This window comes from Mobula birostris, chromosome 22 (assembly GCF_030028105.1).
Source record: "Mobula birostris isolate sMobBir1 chromosome 22, sMobBir1.hap1, whole genome shotgun sequence".
Lineage (NCBI taxonomy): Eukaryota > Metazoa > Chordata > Chondrichthyes > Myliobatiformes > Myliobatidae > Mobula > Mobula birostris.
Window position 1 is genome coordinate 23,386,792 of NC_092391.1, and position 24,532 is coordinate 23,411,323.

Genomic DNA, 24,532 nt, shown 5'->3' on the forward strand with positions numbered 1-24,532 from the left:
AGTTAAGTATTTAATATCTGTTAATACAGTGGTGGAAAATGCCATTGTTTAATGTGATTCCTTCAAGCCACGTATCACTGGGGTCACCTTTTCATTTTGCTGCTGGAGAACAGACCTCTCGAGCTTGAGTGATTTCAAAAGTTGGCTAGTCTGAACTAGTTCAACATCAGGGATGTTCTACAGCCAACTTTGTAAAACAGTTGCATGGCTCCCGTGTAACTGACATAAGAGTAGTTGGCCTACTTTTGCCAAATGTGCCCCAGTGTTTAGTTCAGCTATCAAAGCTAGATTGAATGCAAATTAAATTTACTCACTTTCGGAAGTTAACCTTGTAAACCTTCAGTAAATAGTGTGTGACCTGTAGAACAGGGTCTATTTCTCAGTATAGGTCCATCTGATCTGCCTGCAGTTGTCAATCATGCCACTCTGAGATCCATGGTGCCATAATGTCCTAATGCTTATTAGATTAATGGTCCAGTGTCTATCGATTATATGTGGATTTTTACTTGAAAAATTCAATAACTCGGGGTGGGGTGGGGGGCTAAATAAATTTGGCTTGTCCCCATAAACCCTTACCAAATTTTATCAATGCACTGTACAAAGAATCTTACCTAGACCCATAAGGTCTTGATTATGTCAACCACTCCTCATGTGGCTGCAGGAAACTACAGAGTGCTGTCAGCGTAACTCAGCACATCATGGAAACCAGCCTTCCCTCCATGGACTCTGTCTGTACTTCTCACTGTTGCAAAAAAACCGCCAACGTTATCAAAGACCCACCCTTTGGTCTTCGCCCCTTTTCTGTCGGGTAGAATACACAAAAGCTTAAGAGCACATACCACCAGTTTTCTCTCCCACTACCTGCTTCTATTAATTCTTGATATTTTACTCTATTACTTCTATTAATGGTCTAGTTGCAGGGGTTCTCAAAATTCTTTGTGCCATTGACCATTATCAATAAGCAAGGAATCCATGGACCCTAAGTTGGGAACCTCTGGTCTGGTGCAATAGGTAGGGGATGTACATTAGAATCAAATAACCCTTCTGGTGTCATAAAATCTTTTGTATCTCAAGTGCAGTGTAAATCTCCTCATTTTAAACTGACAAAACTGAAACTAGGTGATCATTATCAAGTCAGCTACCAAGCTTCCTAAACAATACTTAAGATTATATTCAGCCATCTGAAACACAAATACTGGAGGAACTCAGCAGATCAGGCAGCATCTATGAAAGGGAATAAACAGTTGATGTTCTAGGCTGACACCATTCATCGGGACTGGAAAGGAAGGGGGAAAAAGTCAGAGGTGAGTGGAGGGAAGAAATACAAGCCAGCAGCTCATAGGTGAAACCAGGTTGGTAGTTGGGGGAGAATGAAGAGATGAGCTGCCTGAACTGCTGAGTTCCGTGTGTTCGTGTTCGTTCTCGTTCGTTCTGGGTTCCCAAAGGACATAGGAGATGGTGGTGAACTTTAGGAAGACTAAGCCTGCACTGCTTCCTGTTACTATTGATGGTGAGAATGTGGATGTGCTGAGGACCTATGAGTATCTGGTGGTGCCCCTGGATAACAGACTTGAGTGGAGCACCAACACAGAGGCTGTATACAAGAAGGGCCAGAGACACCTCTACTTCCTGAGGAGACTGAGGTCCTTTGAAGTATGCTGGACTCCCCTTCACATGTTCTGCCAGTCTGTTGTCACCAGTACAATCTTCTATGTGGTGGTGAGCTGGGGCAATGGAATCAACACGAGTGATGCTAACAGGCTTGATAAACTAATTAGAAAGGCTGGCACTGTTATAGGAGTCAAACTGGGTACACTGAAGACTGTGATAGGACAAAGGACCCTACAGAAAATCCTGGCAATTCTGGACAATGTTTCTCACTCACTGCGTGCCACTGAACAGAGGAACACTTTTAGTAATAGACTGAGACAACTGTGGCGCTCCAAGGAGCACTATATGAGGTCATTCTTATCGTTGGCAATTAGGCTCTATAATGAGTCAACCTATAGCCAGGGAAGTGATGGCCCCCTCCTGTTAGACTGTTTGAGGCAACTTATTTTTTATTCTTACTTCTCTCCTAATATTTGTATATCTGTACTCTTGTATTGCTACTGTGACACTGTAATTTCCTTTGGGATCAATAAAGTATCTGTCTGCAGAATCTCTTCTTTATGGTTTTCATCAGCTGTAAGTGTGCGTGGGTTGAAATCCTAGGGCTATACATGTGTATGAATGTAAATTCTTTCTTGCTATTCCTGTAATCTGCATGGAAATAGTCTCTTTTTTAGATTGGAGTATTCTAGTTCAATGGTTTGACCTTACTGCTTAGTTGGGGGGTGGGGAGAATTTATTTGGCATACTATTGAATGTTGAGTTGGCTTGCAACAAATACAGTACCTCTTCCTGTTTTCTTGCTAAGTATCTGCGATTGACATGTGTTTGTGTTAATAGCAAAGGAGGTGTTGATGAGCTTCCTTTCACAGGATTCACTTGTTTCTTGAAGGTAATATTTGCCATGATCTAAGTGGCCATATCATTGTTTTTGTTCTAACCCAGTGCCATAAGTACTGGAGTAGATTAGACACAGGTACTTTAAAAGTGGAAATGCAGTTTGTATAAACTTTAAAGCTATAGTGTGTATCCTATCAACTTTTCAGTTCTTGTACATTTTGGTATTGCAGTTTAAACCACACAGTGTGGTTTGAGAAGCCCTCCTATTGGTTCCATCAAGAAGGGGAAGCTATCTCCTTTTATGTTCATCTTTACTTCAAGAAACACCAATCTGGCAGCAGAGGTTTATCCTTTAAAATTATTTATACAGACAACTTTTCCTACCATATGATGTGATACAGCTGGCACTTTGTAAATTCTTGTGGCTGAGTACGCAACAACACCTTTCGACTATCACTAAGTATATTCAGCATTATCAGAAGCATCATTATCCAGTTTTACAGTTACTTAATATATGATACTTGATTGGTTTGCCTTCTGATACCACAGCTGTTTCAGGTACTTGCAGCCATTTCTTAATGTAATGGAAGTTGAACTTTTTGGAGAAATTCCTATTTTTAATCATAGGAAAGAAGGAAATCATTCAACCCATCTTTCCTGTGCCAGTTCTTTGTGACTGAGTCACTTTGCTCCACTCTACTCTTGTCGAGCATTTATCCAGTTCCCCTTTTTGAAAAGTTGTTCATTTTGCTTATATCAACCTTTCAGATAGTGGGTTATTGTGACTGTGCAGAACAATTTGTGATCTCCTCTCTCCTTTTGTTTTTGCCACATGAAGTCTGCCTTCTGCTTTTTATAATTTATACTGTTGGGATGGCACTGGGAATTTTTTTTATTAAAGAGCTTATTTTGCACTGCTGAATTAGTCACTCTGCAATAGCCTAGGGAAAATTGGAGTTGCCCCATGGGGAAGGGAGCAATGAAGACTGATTTCTCCAGTACATTGATTTTGCTGTCTGGGTTGTATGTTAGTTTGGGAATGTTTAAACATAATTTTTGTTGGAGTTGGAAGGTGTGACTAGAAGGAAATGTGTTCATTTATGTACTGTATGTTAAAATGCAAATCTCTACAGATACTGGGAATGTGAAGTAACAACAGGAAATAATACAAGTAGTCAGAAGGTCTATCAGTGTCTGTGGAAAGTTAAATTTTCAGATTGATCTTTTATCAGAAATGACCTAGAATTCACCCAGAATATTAATCCTGTCTCTACATAAGCTGCTTAACCTGCTGACCATTGAGTTTTTTTCTTTCTTTTATTTAAATCAAGTATTCTTTCTTTTAGACAGGGCAGTGATAACTGGCTCTGTATTGGAAGTAATGTGTAGTTGCTGATCTGTTTCTGGGTGTATCCTGATTTTAAATTTTGGCTGCCTCCGGAATTTGAAAACTGGATTGTTTTTCCAAAACTGTTTGCTTGATCTCATAATGCTAAAGGCTCTGCAAAAAAGGCTTACAATTATAACTGTTTGGATAATTATTTTCTAAAATTACTTTTGAGAGGAATCAGATTTACAGAACGTTGCTTGCTGAGAATAATACATGACCTAATATTCCTTTACTAGGATGAGATTTGCCTGTAACTACTTCCAAGGGACTGATTCTAACTGCCTATGACAACAGTATCCAGCCATTGCTTCCAAATTGAAAGGAAATTATGATTGTTGTGTATTTCTATATACTTGTAGGTTATTCTGTCTTAGATTTTATGTAAGAGATTTTAGTTTATATTTCGCTTGTGCTTTAAAGTTAATTTGCATTTATATTTTCAGCTATCACAAGATCAGAAGACAAAGGAGCAGAAGTAGGCCATTCGGCCCATCGAGTCTGCTCCGTAGCTCCCCCATGAGCTAAACTATTCACCCATCTAGTTCCAATTTCCAGCTTTTTCCCCATATCCCTTGATACCCTGACTAATTAGATACCTATCAATCTCCTCCTTAAACACCCTCAATGATCGGGCCTCCACAGCTGTATGTGGCAATGAATTCCACAAATCCACGACCCTCTGGCTAAAAAAAATTTCTCCTCATCTCTGTTTTAACTGGGTACCTTCTAATTCTAAGACTATGACCTCTTGTCCTGGACTTACCCACCAAGGGAAACAACCTTTCCACATCTACTCTGTCCAACCCTTTCAACATTCGAAATGTTTCTATGAGATCCCCTCTTGTTCTTCTATACTCTAATGAATACAGTCCAAGAGCCGACAAACGCTCCTCATACATTAGCCCCTGCATTCCAGGAATCATCCTCGTAAATCTTCTCTGAACCCTATCCAACATCAGTACATCTTCTAAGATAGGGGGCCCAAAACTGCACACAGTATTCCAAATGAGGTCTCACTAATGCCCCATAGAGCCTCATCAACACCTCCTTACTCTTATACACTATTCCTCTTGAAATGAATGCCAACATAACATTCGCTTTCCCTACCGCCGATCCAACTTGGTGGTTAACCTTTAGGGTATCCTGCACGAGGACCCCCAAGTCCCTTTGCACTTCCGATTTTTGAATTTTCTCCCCATCTAAATAATAATCTGCCCGATTATTTCTTCTTCCGAAATGTACAACCGTACATTTGTCAACGTTGTATCTCATCTGCCATTTCTTTGCCCACTCTCCTAAACTGATTAAGTCTCTCTGCAACCTTTCTGTTTCTTCAATATTTCCTGCTCCTCCACCTGTCTTAGTGTCATCCGCAAACTTAGCCACAAAACCATTTAATCTATAATCCAAATCATCGCTATACATCGTAAAAAGAAGCAGCCCCAACACCGACCCCTGCGGAACACAACTAGTAACCGGCAACCAATCAGAATAGGATCCCTTTATTCCCACCCCTTGCTTTCTGCCTATCAGCCAATGCTCCACCCATTTCAATATCTTTCCTATAATTCCATGGGCTCTCATCTTATTAAGCAGCCTCATATGCGGCACCTTATCGAAGGCCTTTTGAAAATCCAAATACACAACATCCACAGCCTCTCCCTTGTCAATATATGTGACATTGAAGAAGTCTGCTACAGCTACAATATTAGTAGTTATCGTACCAAGATGAAAATAAAATCCTATGTCACAGTGTGTTACCATATTGATAATCTGGTTATTAGTATGATAATGGAAAACTGGTATCAATTTATTTCTTAATTTAGAAACAATGGAAAATGTGCTGTTGGTGTAGCTCAGAATTATGAAGGGCAAAGTTATTTTGTTAGTATAGTTGAGAGAAGTACACTTGAATCTTGCCTACTAGTTTTATGATCTGCAGGAAAACAAGGTTGAAATCATCTTGTACTCTCCCTTGTGATCACCATATCTTTGCTATCATCCTATTTGCTTTTTTTTAAAAAAAGGCAATAGAAGAGTTTATTCTTCAAATAACATAACTAGTTCAAAGGCTTAGTGATGAATTCCACCACCTGACAACACTGACTAGTACATATGGAAAAGATTTTGGGTTCCAGGCCTTCCCTGTGCTACAATTCTATTTTAGCCAAAGTAATAGTGTCCTTTTAATTTGTTTCCATAATTTACTGTTTATCATTGGCCACCTGTCAACGAGAAATTTTGGCTGATGACAGCTCAAGAATGAAGAACAGCCGTTTGGGCAAGATACTGGAGGGCTTCTAATACCAATGGAACTATTGTGTGAGGCAGTGCAGTCCGGAGAAGGAAGGTGGTGTAGATGAAAGCAGACATCTATTGCTATAGTTTCTTATCACTTGAAAACTTCCACTTAATCAGTGATCAGTCTGGATTTGCAGATGATAGGCCACATGTGAAGAATGTGATGATGGAATGTTTTGAAGCAGTAGCTAAAGTAGTGGATAAGCACTCTGGCAGAGTTTACACATAATTTCGGGGGGGGGGCATTTCTTAAAATTCTTAAGAGATAGATGCAGCTCAGTGGATTGAAGGGAAACTTGCTGGGCTGCTGGAGCCAGATCATGAGCAAGAATTCAAATGATTAGAATGCAGTCAATAATGCTGCACCAAGATGAACATTGGGACTGCAGCTATCAGTAGTTAAAACTCAAGAAAGTGTGCAGATGCTGGAAATCTAAAACAACACAGGAAATGCTGGAGGAACTCAGCATGTCAGACAGCATCAATGGAAAGGAGTAAACAGTCGATGTTTCAGTTGGAGACTCCTAATCAAGACTCTGTATCAAGGGTGTGTATCAATATTTTAAAAAACTATTTGGGTGATGGATACCCAAGCTTCAGCATTCAAAGAAATATGCAGTGTAGATGGAATTTCCAGAGATTTGATTCATTCAAATTGCAAAACACTTTGCAGTTAGAGAAACTTGAGACCTTCCACTTTGATCTTCAGAATGATAGAATGCAAAACTTCCTGAATGATGCAAACAAAACTATTAAGGCCCAATGAAACTTGGGTTCATCAATGAAGGAAATCATTTTGCAAGATCTTTGTACCTGGAGGACTGGAATTAGAAAGGCTTTGGTTCAAAATTAGAAATTGTGCAGTGCCTGAAATAAAACAAAATGATGGGGGTTTGGGTGGGGATGGTGAGGTGAAGGAGCTCAACGGGTCAAGCAGCATCTGCAGGAGAAACAATTAACATTTTGGGTCTGGAACCTTTCATCAGATCTTAGTTTAGACTTGGCAGGAGAATATCCTCCTAGCACGCATCCTACTGAGTCCTGTAGTAAATTTGGAAGTTCAATATTGTTATATGAGCACCTTGCTAGTGCATTTTTCATGATGGATTCCAACATATTTTCTGCTAACAGGTCAGTAATTCCCCATCTCACTCACTGCTTTCTTGTAATCTGCAGGAACCATTCCAAAATCTATTGAATTTGGGAAGGTGAAAACCAATTATTCCACAATAACTAATTTTTTTAAAAAAAGCTGATGTCATTTGGTTCATGGTGTCTAGCCTCGTATAAAAGAGGTCACATAATCATGGGTTTAATTTGGACTAGTTAAGTTGGTAAACACTTGTAGAAAGTGGAAAATTTAGAACTCTCATCCAAAAATTGACTGCAATGGTTTAATTGTTAAATTTAGAACCATAGAAAACCTGCAGCACAATACAGGCCCTTTGGTCCACAATGCTGTGCTGAACATGTGTTTTACTTTAGAAATTACCTAGGGTTACCCATAGCCCTCCATGTACCTATCCAAGAGTCTCTTAAAAGACCCTATCATATCTTCCTCCACCACCGTTGCTGGCAGCCCATCACGCATTGAATTACTCTCTTGTGTACTTCTGACAGCAATGACACTAAAGGTGTAATACTTTTTTTTTAAAACCGCTGGTTTAAACTGCAACCATGCTGATGTAACAGTTTGCTTCATATCTCAATTATATGGCAAGCAAATATTGCACCCGTGACCAATTTCTGGATTTTCTTTTTCCTTCAAAGTGACATGACCTTTAATTTTAGTGCCAAATGAATGAACTGATAAATGTGTTATTAACTTGAATCAATGTGTGCTTTGTTGGAAGTAAACAGCTCCAAATGCTGCATTTCCTTAAATGTTTAACTTGGATTACCACACTTTACTTAAACCTTCTATTTTCTCAGTTTCTATTTTTTTCCCCGATGCAAATATTCCCTGAGTGACTTTTGTGACATTTTCAAGTCAAGGCACTTTTTATTGTCATTTCAACCATAACTGCTGGTACAGTACACAGTAAAAAATGAGACAATGTTTTTCAGGACCATGGTGCTACATGAACATTAATACTTGTGTAAAATAATATATATTTTGTATTCCCAGACTAAATTATTTTAAGTTTAAATTTTTTTAAAATTCTGTATTGTATTGCTAGTTGATTATATAAAGAAGCAAGTAGGTCTTCGAAGGGCAGGTGATGGTTTATATATAGATTTACAAATACAAACGTAGGTTTTGTTTTAACTGATTTGCATTTTGTATCTTGAAATGCAGAAGTGGACTTCCATGCCTGTGGATCTTGATGCCATTTAAGTGTGTTCTTTAGTGCATAACTATTTGAGAATAACACGAATGAGAACAAGCCATTTGACTAATTGTGTAAACAGGAATTCTGCAGATGCTGGAAATTCAAGCAACACACATCAAAGTTGCTGGTGAATGCAGCGTCTCTAGGAAGAGGTACAGTCGACGTTTCGGGCCGAGACCCTTCGTCAGGACTAACTGAAAGAAGAGCTAGTAAGAGATTTGAAACTGGGAGGGAGAAGTGTACTAATTGTGTGCAGTTTTTGCTGCTTTCTTCTGCTGAAAGCTTGGCTCATGGAAGAAAAATAAAACATCTTATGCACATTCTTTGCTCTTAAACTTTAAACTATTTCTGCCACTTTTATCAATCTTTTGTATGGATATTACAAAACTACCTACACCACTTTAATGGTCCTATTCTCCATATATCTATTCTTCACACACAACCTCTCAATGATTTTTTCTAATAAAAATATGGGTTTGTGCAGGGAATGGTTAGTGGAGTGGGTAGGGAGAGGATTTATTTAAAAACAAAATCCTTGTCGTATCTATAACATTAGTCCCTTGAAATTGGGGCTTGGGAGTTGAGTGTTGCCTTAATAGCACTGGATCCACTATGTCAGTGTTTGGAACCTAGCTGTTCTGGAATCATGAAATAGTAATAAAATGGTCATCTCAGTGAAAGGCAAGGAGGTGAGCAGAATGGGGCTAGATGTCACCAATGGAGGACAAATTTGCTGTATATTTGCTAGATGTTAATTTTGTCATTGGGCCAAGTATGTTTTAACCCCAAGTATGTTTGATAATTTTTATCAAACATTAAGTTTTTATCAAACATAATTTTTATAGATGCACCGTATAAAGCATTCTTCTAGGGTGCATCACAACCTGGTATGGAAGTTGTCCTGTCCAAGACCGAAAGAAGCTGCAGAAGATGGTGAACACGGTGCAGCACATCACACAAACCAGTCTTCCGTCCTTGGACTCACTTTACACCGCACGCTGTCGGAGCAGTGCTGCCAGGATAATCAAGGACACGACCCACCCAACCAACAGACTTTTCGTCCCTCTTCCCTCCGGGAGAAGGTTCAGGAACTTGAAGACTCATACGGCCAGATTTGGGAACAGCTTCCTTCCAACTGTGATAAGACTGCTGAATGGATCCTGACCCAGATCTGGGCCGTACCCTCCAAATATCCGGACCTGCCTCTCGGTTTTTTTGAAATACCTTACTTTGCATTTTTCTATTTTCTACTTATGATTTATAATTTAAATTTTTAATGTTTACTAATTTTAACTATTTTTAATATCTTTAATATTTATAATCAAGGAAGTGTGAAGCGTAGAATCAAATATCGCTGTGATGATTGTATGTTCTAGTACCAATTGTTTGGCGACAATAAAGTATAAAGTAAAGTAATTAAAATAATCCAAAGATTCCACCTGATTTGTGATCTAGATCACAAACAAGAGAAAATCTGCAGATGCTGGAAATCCAGAGCAACACACACAATGCTGGAGGAACTCAGCAGGCCAGGCAGCTTCTATGGAAAAGAATCCTGATGAAGTGTCTCAGCCCGAAAAGTCGACTGTACTCTTTTCCATAGATGCTATCTGCCCTGGTGAGTTCCTCCAGCATTGTGTGGGTTGCTTGTGATTTGGATACCAATTTTGCCATGCTTTGACAATAAACTTTCTCCTTTGATTTTTGTAATTTCCTATGAATGGATTACTTGGGACAACAGGGGACCTGACAGTCCTCCTCAAAGGGTTAATAAGGAAGAATTAGAACTGTCATCACCACTGAGAACAGATCTAATCTCAACTGATATACTTGTCCCATTTTATAACAATTGTTAATGGTGACTTGGACAGCTTAATGCTTGCAGCCTTTGAATTGTGATTTCCGAACCCAGTACCGATTGGTTGATTTTTTTTTGCTACATAACAACACTAAGAAAAATGCAGAAAGCTGGTCTTTTTCAAACTAATCAAAACTCTGACCTTCATTTGGCACTGCAGAAAGCCCTATATTCGGCAGAAATTTGTCACTGTTTTGCACTTAGTCTGCAAGCTATTTTACAAGCTATGAAATTATCCAATGTTTTGCAACCAAACTATTCTTGGCCTCTCTCAGAAGAGACAGAATAACAAGACAGATGACGATATTTAAAAACGCAAACACGAGGAAATCTGCAGATGCTGGAATTTCAAGCAACACACATCAAATTTGCTGGTGAACGCAGCAGGTCAGGCAGCATCTCGAGGAAGAGGTACAGTCGACGTTTCGGGCCGAGACCTTTCGTCAGGACTAACTGAAAAGCTTACTAGCTTTTCTTTCAGTTAGTCCTGACGAAGGGTCTCGACCTGAAATGTCGACTGTACCTCTTCCTAGAGATGCTGCCTGACCTGCGTTCACCAGCAACTTTCAGATGATGATATTTCTAGTTTATATAAACTATCTACCCTAGCTGATTTACTCAAATGACATTGGCAACAACAGGGCTTCGTTTCTAGACGAGCTTATTGCCTTCAATGCTCGCTTTGACCGTCAGAACATGGAGGGGCTATCACAAACTCCCACCGCCCCCAGTGATCCTGTGATTTCAGTCTCTGAGGCTGACATGCGAGCATCCTTCAAAAGGCTTTGCCCTGGAAAATTATCTGGCCCAGACAGAGTAAATGGCCAAATACTAAGACCTGTGCTGATGAATTGGTTGCAGTGTTTACCGCTATCTTTAACATCATGCTTCAGTAGACCGAAGTATCCACCTGCTTCAAGCAGGCTTCAATTATACTGGTGCCTAAGAAGAACTTGGTAACCTGCCTTAATAACTATTGTCCAACAGCACTTGCATCAACAGTGATGAAGTGCTTTGAGAGGTTGGTGATGAAGCATATCAACTCTTGCCCAAGAAGTGACTTGGATCTGCTCCAATTTGCCTCCCAGTGCAATGCCCTTGAACAGAAAATCCTTTTTTTAAAAAAAAAATAGTGGATGCAGCCTAGTCCATCATGGGTAAAGCCTTCCCCCACCATTGAACATATCCACTGTACCATAGTATTGTCAAGGAAAGCAGCATCCATTATCAAGGACCCCCACTACCCAAATCATGCTCTTCTCTTGCTGCTACCACCAGGTTCAGTACCCCTCAAACATCAGGCTTTTGAACCACAGGTTATGGGAACAGTTCAGTGATGGGCGTGAAGTTATCCCCTGTGGATTCACTTTTGAGGACTCTCCATCTCATGTTATCAATATTTATTACTATTTCTTTCTATTTGTATTTGCACAGTTTGTCTTTTGCACACTGGTTGAATGCCCAGTTGGTGCGGTGTTTCATTGATTCTTTTATGGTTATTATTCTATTATAGATTTATTGAGTATGCCTACAAGAAAGTGAATCTCAGGGTAGTATATGGTGACATAAATGTACTTTGATAATAAATTTACTTTGAATTTTGATTCTGTTAACACAATACAATTCCATGGCATTCTTAACTTCCAAGGTGTTCTAGCCTCTTTAGGAATAGCACAACCTATTTATCTTCTATAGATTTGAGAATCTGACCTTGATAATATACAAAGTCATTCAAATATCTGTCTAGCAATTACCTTTTGGCTGCTTTCCATTCCACCTTTTTCCTCTGCAAGGATATTGTATTGCTCAAGAACTCGTAACCTTGATCAAAGAAATTTGGTTTTGGAGTTCAAATTCAGTCCCTTTAAAATAATTTGTCGCTTAAATAAGTTAGAATGTGAAATAATTTTTATATCAGAATTTCCCTGTCAATTCTTTGAAAGAATACTCTTTTCAAATTCAATGAAGTACATAGTTCTATGAAGAATGAAGCTCGTAGTAATTCCAGATACCATAGCTGTTCCATTGTACAGGAAGTATTTCTATGAAATACAGTTGTACAGTGTCCTGGTGAGACCACACCTGGAATATAGTGTACAGTTTTGGTCTCCAAATTTGAGGAAGGACATTCTTGCTATTGAGGGAGTGCAGCGTGGGTTCACGAGGTTAATTCCTGGGATGGCGGGACTGTCATACGTTGAAAGATTGGAGCGACTGAGCTTGTATACACTGGAATTTAGAAGGATGAGAGGGGATCTGATTGAAACATAAGATTATTAAGGGATTGGACATGCTAGAGGCAGGAAACATGTTCCCGATGTTGGGGGAGTCCAGAACCAGAGGCCACAGTTTAAGAATAAGGGGTAGACAATTTAGAACGAGTTGAGAAAAAACTTTTTCACACTGAGGGTTGTGGTTCTGTGGAATGCTCTGCCTCAGAAGGCAGTGGAGGCCAATTCTCTGGATTCTTTCAAAAAAGAGTTAGAGCTCTTGAAGATAGTGGAGTGAAGGGATATGGGGAGAAGGCAGGAAAAGGGTACTGATTGTGGATGATCAGCCATGATCACAGTGAATGGTGGTGCTGGCTCGAAGGGCTGAATGGCCTGCTCCTGCACTTATTGTCTATTGAAATGTCTTAAATGAAAGACAAGGATTTTCTTGCCCCATCTTGTTGCTCTTTTATAAATATTAGGTTGGATCAGGGTTGTGTTGGTGGTTTGGATCCTCAATGTAGAAACATTAGTTTATGATTGAATATTGGTATTAATTATCTATGAAGTTGATATAAATGTTTAATAAGTAACTTTTTTTACAATAAATTATGAAGTATTACTGAAAAATGTTAAGTTTATCAAGTATCATTTTTAAAATGGACTTCCCTGCAACCAAGAGCTAACTGTTTGAGTCCGAAGATTAGAATCCCAGAGCTCATGGCCTACAACTACTTCCATTTATAAAATTTCAAAAAGCTGCTGATGGCAGAAATTGGGCCTACTATCAATGGGTACTTGACGATTGGCATTGATATGGGCTGAAGTACCTGTTTTTTCACTGTATGACTGAGAAGCAAGGTCACAGATTTGAAAGCATGATTATTAGTAAGGTGAGAATGATAATTGGATTTTTTTTTTCTATTTTCCTGTAGGAGGGAAGATCAGTTGGGTGAATACTCAACCATCTTTAATACTATATATGGGGAATCTAAGCCATGTGCTTTCAGATGCTGAAGGAGATATGAGGCCCTTTGATAAATTGACAAAGTTGCAGCAACCTGATTCAGTTTCCATTTTCTTAAGTACTTGTTTGTATTTTTATAGCTTAATTTTAAACACTCGAGTCCTTTTGTATAATAAAATGATCTATGTCAGCCTGGCAGGTTGAACGTGCAAGGGTGTTATTACAGAGACACTGGTGGGATGTGTAATTACAATGTGACTAGGTTATATGTACTATTTCCATTATAAATGTGGGTAAAGGAATATATAATGGAGGAAGTTGCTAGAAAATGGTTATTACTGCAAGATTTCTTGCATCTTTTTTTTACATTATTTCATGTGCTTCTCTTTCCAAAGTTAGTTATAGTAATTTTTTGGCACCTTAAAATATTTAATAACTTCTGCAAATCCTCTCTAGATTTTTGGCAAGTCTTTTGGCATTTGAGCTGAAGCAGAAAAATCTTTTATTGTAACCTTTTTCTAGCTCTTCATTGTCCTTGTTCATACACATCCCTCACAGATGTATCCTTAACACGTCACGTGCATTCATTACATAAGGGAAAATGTCAGTTCCTGGCTTTTGACAGGCTGAGAATATGATTTATTTTTTCCATCCCAGGGTACTGACAGAATTTTTCAATATTCATACGGCCAATTCAGCTGACGAGAGGAGAAAGTAGTTCCTCCTCTCTCAATAGTATAATACACAGATGTGTGAAGGATGTATCCCTGGCTGGTTGATTCTAGAACTGTGGGGGACAGTGTCAGAATAAGGAACAGACAATTTAGCACTGAAATAATGAGAAATTCATTCATTCAGAGGTGATGAATGCAAACGTACATTAGGCAAGGATTAGTCCAATCAACCCCCTCGAACAGCTTTGCCATTTTAATAAGATTGTAGACGATCTGATTCCTGGCTGCCAGCAGTAAGCTTTCATCTCCTTGCTATCAAGTATGTATCTACCTCTGCCATTAAAAGCTGCAAGGTTTCTGCTTTCACTACACTTTGAAGCAGGGAGTTCCAAAGACACAAACAATTTCCTCATTACTGCTATTAGTCAGGGTAGCAGAAATTTGCCCTTTCAGAATTCACAAATCATACCTGAACATAAGAGATACACATAAAGTTCACTCAAAGAATATACGTGGAAGAAAGCAATGTTGGTTGGTTGGTGGCATCCGTTAGTCTTGCGAGACCATGGATCTGCACCTGGAAAGTCTTGCTTCAGTCTGTGTTAGAGCAACGTCTGTTGCGGCTGTAGAGGCCCACATGGGAGTGACAGTCTCGGCTGCATCGACTGCACTTGAAGGTGCTGTTCTCCAGTGTTGTCTTGGTGCTGTTTTTCCGACGAGTGCACTTTTCTTCAGAAGCAAGCCTCAGCTTCTCTTCTCTTTTTAGACCTCTACGTAGTTCCAGCCTCCAATAATGTTAAATTTATTACCACAGATGATGCAGGGGGCTTGAAACTCTCCAAGAAATTTCAGCTCACCCAGCCACAACCCACTACAATTCAAAGTAATCTCCAGTCACTCTTCCAAACCTAGCAGTTTGTCCCTTCCTCAAAAATAACCCACCCATTCCAGGTATCATTTTGATATTTCCAAAATATTGCTTGCTTTATTTAAGGAAGGATTTAATGCTGAGTCTAATGTCAGTATTAGAGAATTTAACAAAAAAAATCTGAAGAACGTTATTAATCTGCATTTGAAAAAGCAAAAATTAATCAAAAATGGCCAGCGTATTTTGTTGGGAGGTCCTATTTGACTTTTTTTTAAGAAAGAGGTAACAAATTATATTGCTAGGAGCATTGCAGTTGATGTAGTCAACATGGACTTAGTAAGGTCTTTGGCAAAGTTCCACAAGAGACTTGTCCAAAAGTTTGGAACCCACCTAATCCAGGGCAAGTTTGCAGATGGAATATGAAGTTGATTTAGTAAAAGGAGGCAAAGGGTGATGGTAGAGAATAGATTTTGTAATGGAAGCCTATAGACAATAGTGTACTCAAGGGATCAGTACTGGTTCTTTTGTATGCTTTAAAAGTTTGAATGTAAATGAAGGCACAATGAGTCACAAGTCTGTACATGAAACAAAAAAAGGTAAGAGTTCTTGTAGGTTACAGGATGATATTAATCAGTGGTCAAAGCAGTGGCAGATGGAATTAACTATAATGTCAGTTGATTTATTTTGGGGAAAATGTAGCAAACTTTCATGTTTTGGAACAGGGGTTCCCAATTTTATTTTATGCCATGGACCCCCTACCATTAACAGAGGGGTCCAATGACTGCTTGTTAGGAACCCCCTGCTCTAGAGAGTATTGTGGAACAAAGAAGCCCCTGTGTACAAATCCAAAATTCTGAAGATGTTGCACAGATTAGACATTAAGATGTTGAAAATATAAGGGGTGCTTGCAGATAGGGCTGAGAAATCCCAGATGGAGTTTCATCCAGGAAAGTGTGAGGTGTTGCACTTTTGCCATCAAATGTAAGAGGAAAATGTACAGTTAATAGTAGGAATTTTTAATAGCATTGATATATAGGTGGACCTTGGCGTCCAAGTCTTAGCTCCCTGAAAGTGGTCAGGTAAGTAAGTAGTGTGGTAAAGAAAGCACGTGATGTGCTCGCCTTAATTGGTTGTCATTGAATTTAAGAATAAGAAAGTCATGTGCAACTATGCAAAACATTTGTTGAGCTGCATTTGGAGTATCATGTGCAATTCTTATGGTTTCTCCCTGCCTCCCCCCGTAGCAATGGTGTAGAAAGGGTACATGATAGAAATTTTAAGAAGATGAGAGGCATCAACAGTGAGATGGTGATAATTATTCTCCCAGGGTAGAAATGTTAAACACTTAAGCATATGTATTTTAGGTGGTGGGGTGGGAGTTCAAAGACGTGTAAGGTCAGTGGTAGATGCCTGGAACAGACTGTCAGGTGTAGTGGTAGAACCAGGTATGAAGGTGGCACTTAAGAGGCTTTATGATTAACACACAACCATGCAAAGAATGGAGTGATAATGGATCATGTGCAGGCAGAAGAGATTTAGTTTAGTTTGGCACAGACATGAGATGTGGGCCTGTCCCTGTCCTATTTATGTTCTACCTGCCTTCATTAGCCAAAGCTTAGAATACAAGAACAGGGAGGCTATAAGCATTAGTTTATAATGTTCTGGTGTATCATTAAGGGATATAATGGCAAGATGGAAAGTAGTACTACAAAAGAACATTAGTCATGAACTTGTTGAAGGCAGAACAGGCCTGAGGGGTTGAAAGGTTTACTGCTATTTCTTGTCCTTACAGGTTGGCTGAGGCATTTAAGTGCATGTGAATTAACCGTCAGCAGCTCTTGCACAAATAGCAAGCCTAAGATGTTTAATCTTTAATATCTAAGCTTTGTCAAGAGATTTAGTTGTTAAAAGTTGACAGCTAATTTGCTTTCATTCTTTGCAGTTGCTCGTTTTATTTCTGAATTGAAGTTGGTGCAGGGACACTAAGAGTTAGCTCCGAGTTAATTTGCATTGACTCTTTTATGTCTGAGTTGAATTATTTTGTAGAGATTAAAGCAACAGGGCAGTTGTGTCAGCGGCAAAGCCCATCAAACAATGGCAGGGTGTATCACTCCAGGGAGCCACATGAGTGGCAATGGTGCTATGTACAAATACCATGCATAAACCAGCCACACTGAGTGTATCGACCAACAAAATGGAGAATTAAAGACTTTGCAGGTTTTTTTCTTTTGTATATATATTTTTATTATGAGTTAACTTTAAGAAATTAGTGCCAGCCTATCTTTTCAGTGCTTGCAATTCATCACATAATTTATTCTATTGAAGTTCAAGATTGCCCTTCAGCCTGTTTCCATGTGTGACGCAAGCATGTCAGTCTTACTAAATATATAGTCTCAAACTAAACAAATGCCATAGTAAAGTTAAGTGAATATATGTCCTGTCAAATGTACATGGTAAGAAAGTTGTATTAAAGTCACTGCAGCACAATACTTTAAAGCTGATTTAATTTTTTTTCTGGTCATGGAAAACTGATGCTCTAAAATAGGATTTTAATTTTGCAAGTTATCACCAAAAACAAAGTATATCTCTCAAACCCACTGTCTCTTTACATCCTTTGACTACGTCTGCAATGCTTCTTGAACAGAGCAGAATCCTTTTTGACCAGGTATAACAGAAACTGGGGTCATATTCTGAATGTTTTAGTGTCCTCTCACTAGTATGCTGATGGCTTTTGAGACTCTGCTTCATCCAAATAAATGTTAATTATAGTTTAGTTGAAGGATCTCTAAAATTGCAATCTCTCTAGCATTGCACCTTTACAATTATGACCATGGCTGCCTTGGATTGTAATTTTTTTTATTAAGTGCAATTGTGAACAATAGCCAGATCAGAAATGCCAAAGAGAACTCTGATAGGCCAATCAGATGATTCACTGCTGCTCAGCGATAGAACACAAAAAAATCATGTGTACAATAAAAAAATTGTATGGTGGTGGGGGGGGGGATGGGAAGAACTTGAAATTTTACAGCTCTCTTACACTTCCTTGATAAAACCGCTTATTCCATTTGGAAGTTCTCCTAGTCTGACTTCCTGCAAAAGAAAGAGCATAACTTACAAATTTGAGGTAACAAACAAAACTTAGGGATGTACACTACACCCACTGTTGGAAGAGATGTGCAGTGGTGGTTGTGGCAAACTGTCAGAAGAAACTGAAACAGAGACTCCACCCATAGAAAAATCTCATTTGAAGTTGTGCTTGATTTAAAATCATTGATGAGAATGAGATAAAAGCAGAAACTAGCAAATTTGTTATCTCTTCACAGAGAGGAAGTTCAGGAGAATTGTGTTCGTTGGAAGAAAAAATTTTCTTTCATCTGCAAGATGAGTGCAAATCCTGCAACTGGTGTACTAGATCCTTGCATTTGCAGAGTATCTGTACGTAAGGTGAGTATCTTGAAAATTCATGACTTTTGTAAATAAATGTTTCTACTGTGAAATAAAATAGATTTTCTTTTCTGTTTAACTTTTTTGTGAAGAGGCAAAATTTCTCAATGTTGAACATGTTCAATGATGGTGAATATCAGTTGATCAAAATGCAACTCTATAGTTAAAGCTTTTTTTGATTGCTGAACCATTTTCTTTTCCCATTTAGTTATTTATCCCTTTCTCATCTTATTGGTGGGATGTTTGCATGAGGAACTGTTTTTCATAGTTGTCCAGTCTTTGTTACAGAACACATACCCTTTATTATAGAGTAAATCTCATAGCAACTTCTGATACCTCTTGCTACTACCGTCTCTCAGTTCCTTGTTTGGAATACTCAGCACTAATCTTGCTGTGAAAGTGCCTGGAAAAATTGAGACTACAAAATTTTGGATTAAATGCTTAAATAATAATTACTGCTGACCCTTAAATTTTATTTTGTGTGAAGTTTCAATTCCTCAAAAAAAAACCTCAAGCTTTCTATTTTTTAAAATACATTAATGTTAGTATTTTTGTGTGTTCTCTCTCACCTGATCCTATGTCTTCCTTTTGTTATTTCACCTCCCCTGCATTGAACAAATGAAACGCACTTTGTATCCATTTTTTAAACTTGTAATCAGAACCAGTGAAGATTCCTCAGTCTGGTTAATTAACTGTTGCTTGGACTATTTTATGAGAAGCTTAGAACAGCATGAGATGTTCAACTTGTAGTTACCTTCTCTCACTTGTCGGTGTCTGGGCAATTATGTGCTAGATGAATGTTGAAAAATATTTGCTCATCACAGTGAAGGAACAGCAAAAGTTGAGTATTGTAAGTATTGGATGGATCTAAACTTTTAAAGCTGCAAGTTTGGATTCCAGTCTGTTGCATTTAATTTTTTAAGCACACAGTTTAATACTCATTGCTAAGTATAAAACATTTTTATTAACAAATCATGCTGAAGTAGTGTATTGTCTGTAGTGATATATGTTTTAATGCTCCACTCAAAGAAAGATTCAACATTAAAGCATTCTTAATATGTACGTTGAGTGGGGTATCCTATTGAACATTTTAGACTACACACTTCAGATACAGGTGTTTTGCATGGATTTGAGATTTTCATTATCATTCCAAAATTTGGTTCTTTCTTTTTAACTTAATTCTTAATTTTGCTTCTAATGACTTGTAGACCTTAAAAATTACATTTCATTCTTCATGATTTGTCCTCTTCCAATCAAAGCCTTGTTGGAAATCTTGGAATACCAACATTTTCTTATTTTATGTTAAAATAACCAAGATATTTTTCAAGATTTTTAAAACACTACATTAGTAAACTTTCATATATCCATTTTATCCTTGAATAAAGCTAAGAATAGTGTGTTTTTAAAAAAAAAGTATTAATCTTTTCCATTTTGTTGCAGGAACTGAAAGGTGGAAAGGCGTACTCTAAGGTAATATTATACACCTCCAGCAAATGATGGCATGTTGGTCATAAACGGAATGGTATGATGTGAAGTCCAGGAGTTAATTTGGTCAAAATGTTATCATTATGCAAAATTTAGTTTGGTGTGAAATAAAATATCATTTATTAGAAAGCACCTTGCCTCAGGCATCATTCTATCAAGCCTGTTCCCACTTGTTGTTACTTTTATTTAAGCCTAATATTTTGTTTCCCAAATCAATTGCAATTCTACTTTAAAGCCAGAGGCCTCTGTATCAGTTAGTATAATTCTCGCAAAGGTCAGATGTTTGAGTTCAGTCCTGACCTTGAGCACCCAATTGCAATTAATGCAGTCATGAGTGAATACTGTGCTTGTGAAGCCACATTCCTTTGAATAAGATGTTTAAAAAAAAAGGCCATCATCTGCATGTTCCTCTAATGTAGGCGGATGTTAATGTAGACATAGAGTAGCTGGTTATTCAGGTTTTTCCAGAATTATGCTGAAATTCCCCAGTTTTTTTTTAATGTTAAATATGCTCACTTAGTTCCTTCTTTATTTTGTGGGATTCAACTGTGTGCAAAATGTCATGCTTGTTTGCATTCCCAGAAATTTTATGACATCAACTCTGACTCCTAGGTGTTTTTGAGAAAATATGGTCAACTTCAATAATAATGCAACACCATTTGTTTCCTCTCCATATTTATGCAGTCGATCAGGAAAAATAGGCCTACATATTGTCACCTCTGTGTGCCAAGATTTCCAAATGCTCCTAGTATTTTGCTCTTTTTCACTGCTTTCTGGGAATGCCTTAAGTATAATAATGTTCCCCAGTAATGCTAAATCACCTCCTTTTGTCCCTGAAAGGAAAAAATTGAGTTGTCCTTCAATATATTCATCAACAGGGAAATAACATTTTTAACATTGTTCCCTGTTACAGTTGCTATGGTGAGTCTGCAAGATAACAGTTGATGCAGTTGTACGTACATTTTATTTTAAGCATAATCTCAGCTGGCTATTGGACATGCACCAAGTTTGTCACAGAAATGTTAAGGGTATTGTTGCTATAAATAGTGAATAGCCATCTTAAAACTAGCATTATCTAGGAGGTAAGGCAAATAATAAATGTTTTTGAAAAATAATATAAGGGTGTAGCGTGCTTTCATGTTAATTATGCTAACTTGCAGGGCTAGTTATCTAAGCGAGAAGGTGGTTTCTGTAATGCATAATATTTTAAGACATTAACTTTGTTAAATGTACATCAAAGCAAACGAATAGTGAAATGTGATGTCTGCGTCAAATCAAATCAGCAAGAATTGTGCTGGGCACCAGCATAGAATGCACAACTCTCTAACCCTAACCATATGTCTTTGGAATATGGGAGAAAACTGGAGCACCCAGAGAAAACGCATGGTTGTGGGGAGAACAATTGCAGCAGTGGCAGGAATTGAACTCCGATCGGTGAAAGCTGATGCTGTAAAGTGATGTTTTAACAGCTATGCTACCATACCACCCCATTTCCAATTTGGTATTACATTTCAGGTGATTCAGTGTTTGAATATTCTGTTTCAATTAACCTGGGATTTTAATACTCCTGGAGTTTCTTCCTCTTCCAGAGTGCATCTTTTCATCACTTAAACAAAAGTATGAACATACTCGATTCTTTTTTTTTTCAGCTGTTCTTCCTGCTCTGGCTCTTGGGGTTATCTGGTTCAGAACACTAACTGCTTTATTCTATTAAATGCTTCAATGAATTCTCCTTCACACAGATGTAAATTTCTTAAAACCCTCAACATCTGGTATCATGGTTCTAAAATTGGCAGAATTAGGGTGAATAACTTGTATGTGCATCAAAGCGAGAAACTAATGGAGGGATAGAATGCTTGGGATCTGATGTTTTGTGTTGGAGCCACTGACTTCGTTTCACTGACAAGAATTTTGGATCAAATACAGTACTAGATAGTGAATTTAAATGAACTTGTCATCTAAAGATCTGAGCAGTAAAATGTTTAATTTAGCATGTAGGTAAAAAATGTAAATCAAAACAAATATATTTTTGATAGAGATAAATGTTCTACTTTATATTTCCTTTTATCTAGGAACAAGAACTCAATTTTGCTTCATCATAGATTGTTAGAATGAATATCTTTTGAGAAAATAAGGTTTTCTTTTCCTCAATCATTTTCTCTATCCTTGCCCTATCACCCAGACAATTTAAAACCCCATTTTTTTTTCCTCCTCCACCTCATTCCAGTTCACTCCTACTTTCTGTTAATCAATGCATGTTTCCAGGACTTTTCAGGATTAAACAATGAGAAACATTGCTGGAAGTCCTTTCATTTTTATTTCCCTCCAGCTCTGGAAATTGGCTCACCTGTCATTTCAACTGTAAATGGATTAAGCTCCGCAAATATCTGTATTTAATCTTTTCTGCATAGTTTTGTCTTCAATCTCATAAAACTTGCCAAAGTTACAAGTTCAGCATGTGCTTGCCACGATGGCAAAAGTCTGCACATTTCCCTTAAACATTGTGAGGTTTCCAAAGTTCCCCAGTCTAAGGAGGGAGTAATGGTGCTATATGCAGAGATGGCAATTCTCTGTTTAGAATCCACTTTTTGAAGATTTTGCACATATCTGAATATTGATGAAAGTATTATAGTAAAACCTAAATCTGTAGTCCTTGTCCTGGGCATTCCAAGTGTCCCTGTCCAACCATAGCTACTGGACAAGGAAAGTGAAAGCTAATTTTCTGCTGTCAATTAAATTGCTTTCATAATGCTTTCCAAGAAAATGTTAAAAATCTTGTGCTAACTTAAGAAGACTTGTTAAGCTTAAGTTGTTCCTTGCATCATGGATCTAGAAGTTTAATTTGTATTTACTACTTTCTCTGTGATGGGTTCAGGAAAGATTAAAACAATGAGTCTGAGATTAGCACCTCCTACAGTATTGTATAGTCTAAATTCAATATTTAATCTGCAGTGTTAACAATGACATTCATTAAACTCCCTCGATGGCAAACACATGTATCTAGTAGGCCATTAAAATGTATGGTGCTGCCTTCCAATGCTGATGGTGAATATTAAAAGTTGAGAACTGAATCTCCTGTTTATTTAAAGTACAGTACATTACATAGAGTTGCAAGCTTGTCAGAGAAAAACAGTTCAGCTTATTTCTTGACTTAAATTGGCAACCCTTAATTTTCAAATAGTGACCCTAAATTCTAGATTCTTCCATAAGGAAGAGACAGTCTCCACATCCACTTTGTCAAGATCCCCTGTGTTTTAGTCGCTAATTTTCATTCTTCTAAGTTCCAGCTAATTTATGTCTAGCCTTTCCAACCTTTCTAAGAACAAAATGGCCATTCCAGACAGCAGTTTGGTAAATTATCTCTGAACTGTTCCCAAGGCACTTATTTATATCCATCCTTAAATAAAGACACTAACATTATATGCAGTAGTCTACATGTGGTCTTTATAGTGTCCTACATAATTGAGGCATATCCTCCCTGCTTTTGTACTGTAAATTATAGCATTGCCTGTTTACTGTGATTGATTAGCAACAGGATAAGAACTGATCAATTATAGTGATTTCTTTGAACCACAGAAGTAGTTTATCATTAGGCACTGCAGTATAGATGGATGTAACTATAAATGATGACTACAGATGCATGCTTGAACTCTGTATTTATCTCTCTATCCTAAAGACAGTAACACTTCCTGATTTCATGTGTACTTAACAGCCTTGTAGGGGATTTTGTTTTAAATCCAATTTACTTTTTCTGTTGTGATCCCAGGCTAATTTAGACCATAAGACTGCAAAACACAGGAGCAGCATTGGGCTACTTAGTCCATCAAATCCGTTCCATGAGCTTACTTGACTTCATTGTACTGGACAGACACTACTTGCCACTATAATCATTGCAGTGCCACTCCCTCAAAAGTATTTTGGTTTTATTAAGATACTTCTAAATATTTTGTAAAACCTGAATCAGATTTTCTCAAATATATAGCACCTTTTAATCAATATACTTTCATTAGTTTAGTTCAAGTTCATTGGATATGTTTTGTGTGTCATTTTTCCTGGGGTAGTGATAATGATTCTTGAAACACTACCCTATCCGCAAAACAGGATTTGCACAATTGATTTGCAGACAATCATGGTGTTTTTAAAAATCCGTTAATAATCCTTTAACTATTTTAAACTACTGTTATTTTTTTCCCTTCATTTATCGACAAATGTCTGATTTTTGGATTTGGCCTGACCTTATAGTATATAAAGTGATGCATCTTTAATGTCCGTTCAACTGAAAAGTACATTTGTGTTTTCAGTTTGTATTTGATTGTTAAAAGTAATTGCAGATTAGTTTTCACTTTTGCATGCCCAAATCAGCATGGGCAATGTATTTTGTTGTTTAATCATTACTTCTACATAAGCATTGATTCACTGTACAATTTGAGAACGTCATGCCAGTTTGTAGAGACATGCGGTCAAGCAGCTTTCCTACTGATGGAAAATTCTTCTGTTGTAGAATGGAAAAATAAAGCTTAGAATTAATAAATTGAATAATAACCTTATTAT

The 24,532-nt window shown here is 37.8% G+C and overlaps 1 protein-coding gene across 3 annotated transcripts in view; it reads left to right on the top strand.

Moving 5' to 3' along the window:
* The window catches only part of LOC140186261 (early estrogen-induced gene 1 protein-like), a 105,524-nt gene that overhangs the window by 42,963 nt on the left and 38,029 nt on the right, over positions 1-24,532 (top strand). For all 3 annotated transcript variants that reach the window (XM_072240307.1, XM_072240308.1, XM_072240309.1), the window contains exons 2-3: positions 18,376-18,496; positions 19,937-19,966. In XM_072240307.1, the coding sequence (XP_072096408.1) occupies positions 18,376-18,496; positions 19,937-19,966 (151 nt within the window). The remainder of the gene's footprint in view (positions 1-18,375; positions 18,497-19,936; positions 19,967-24,532) is intronic.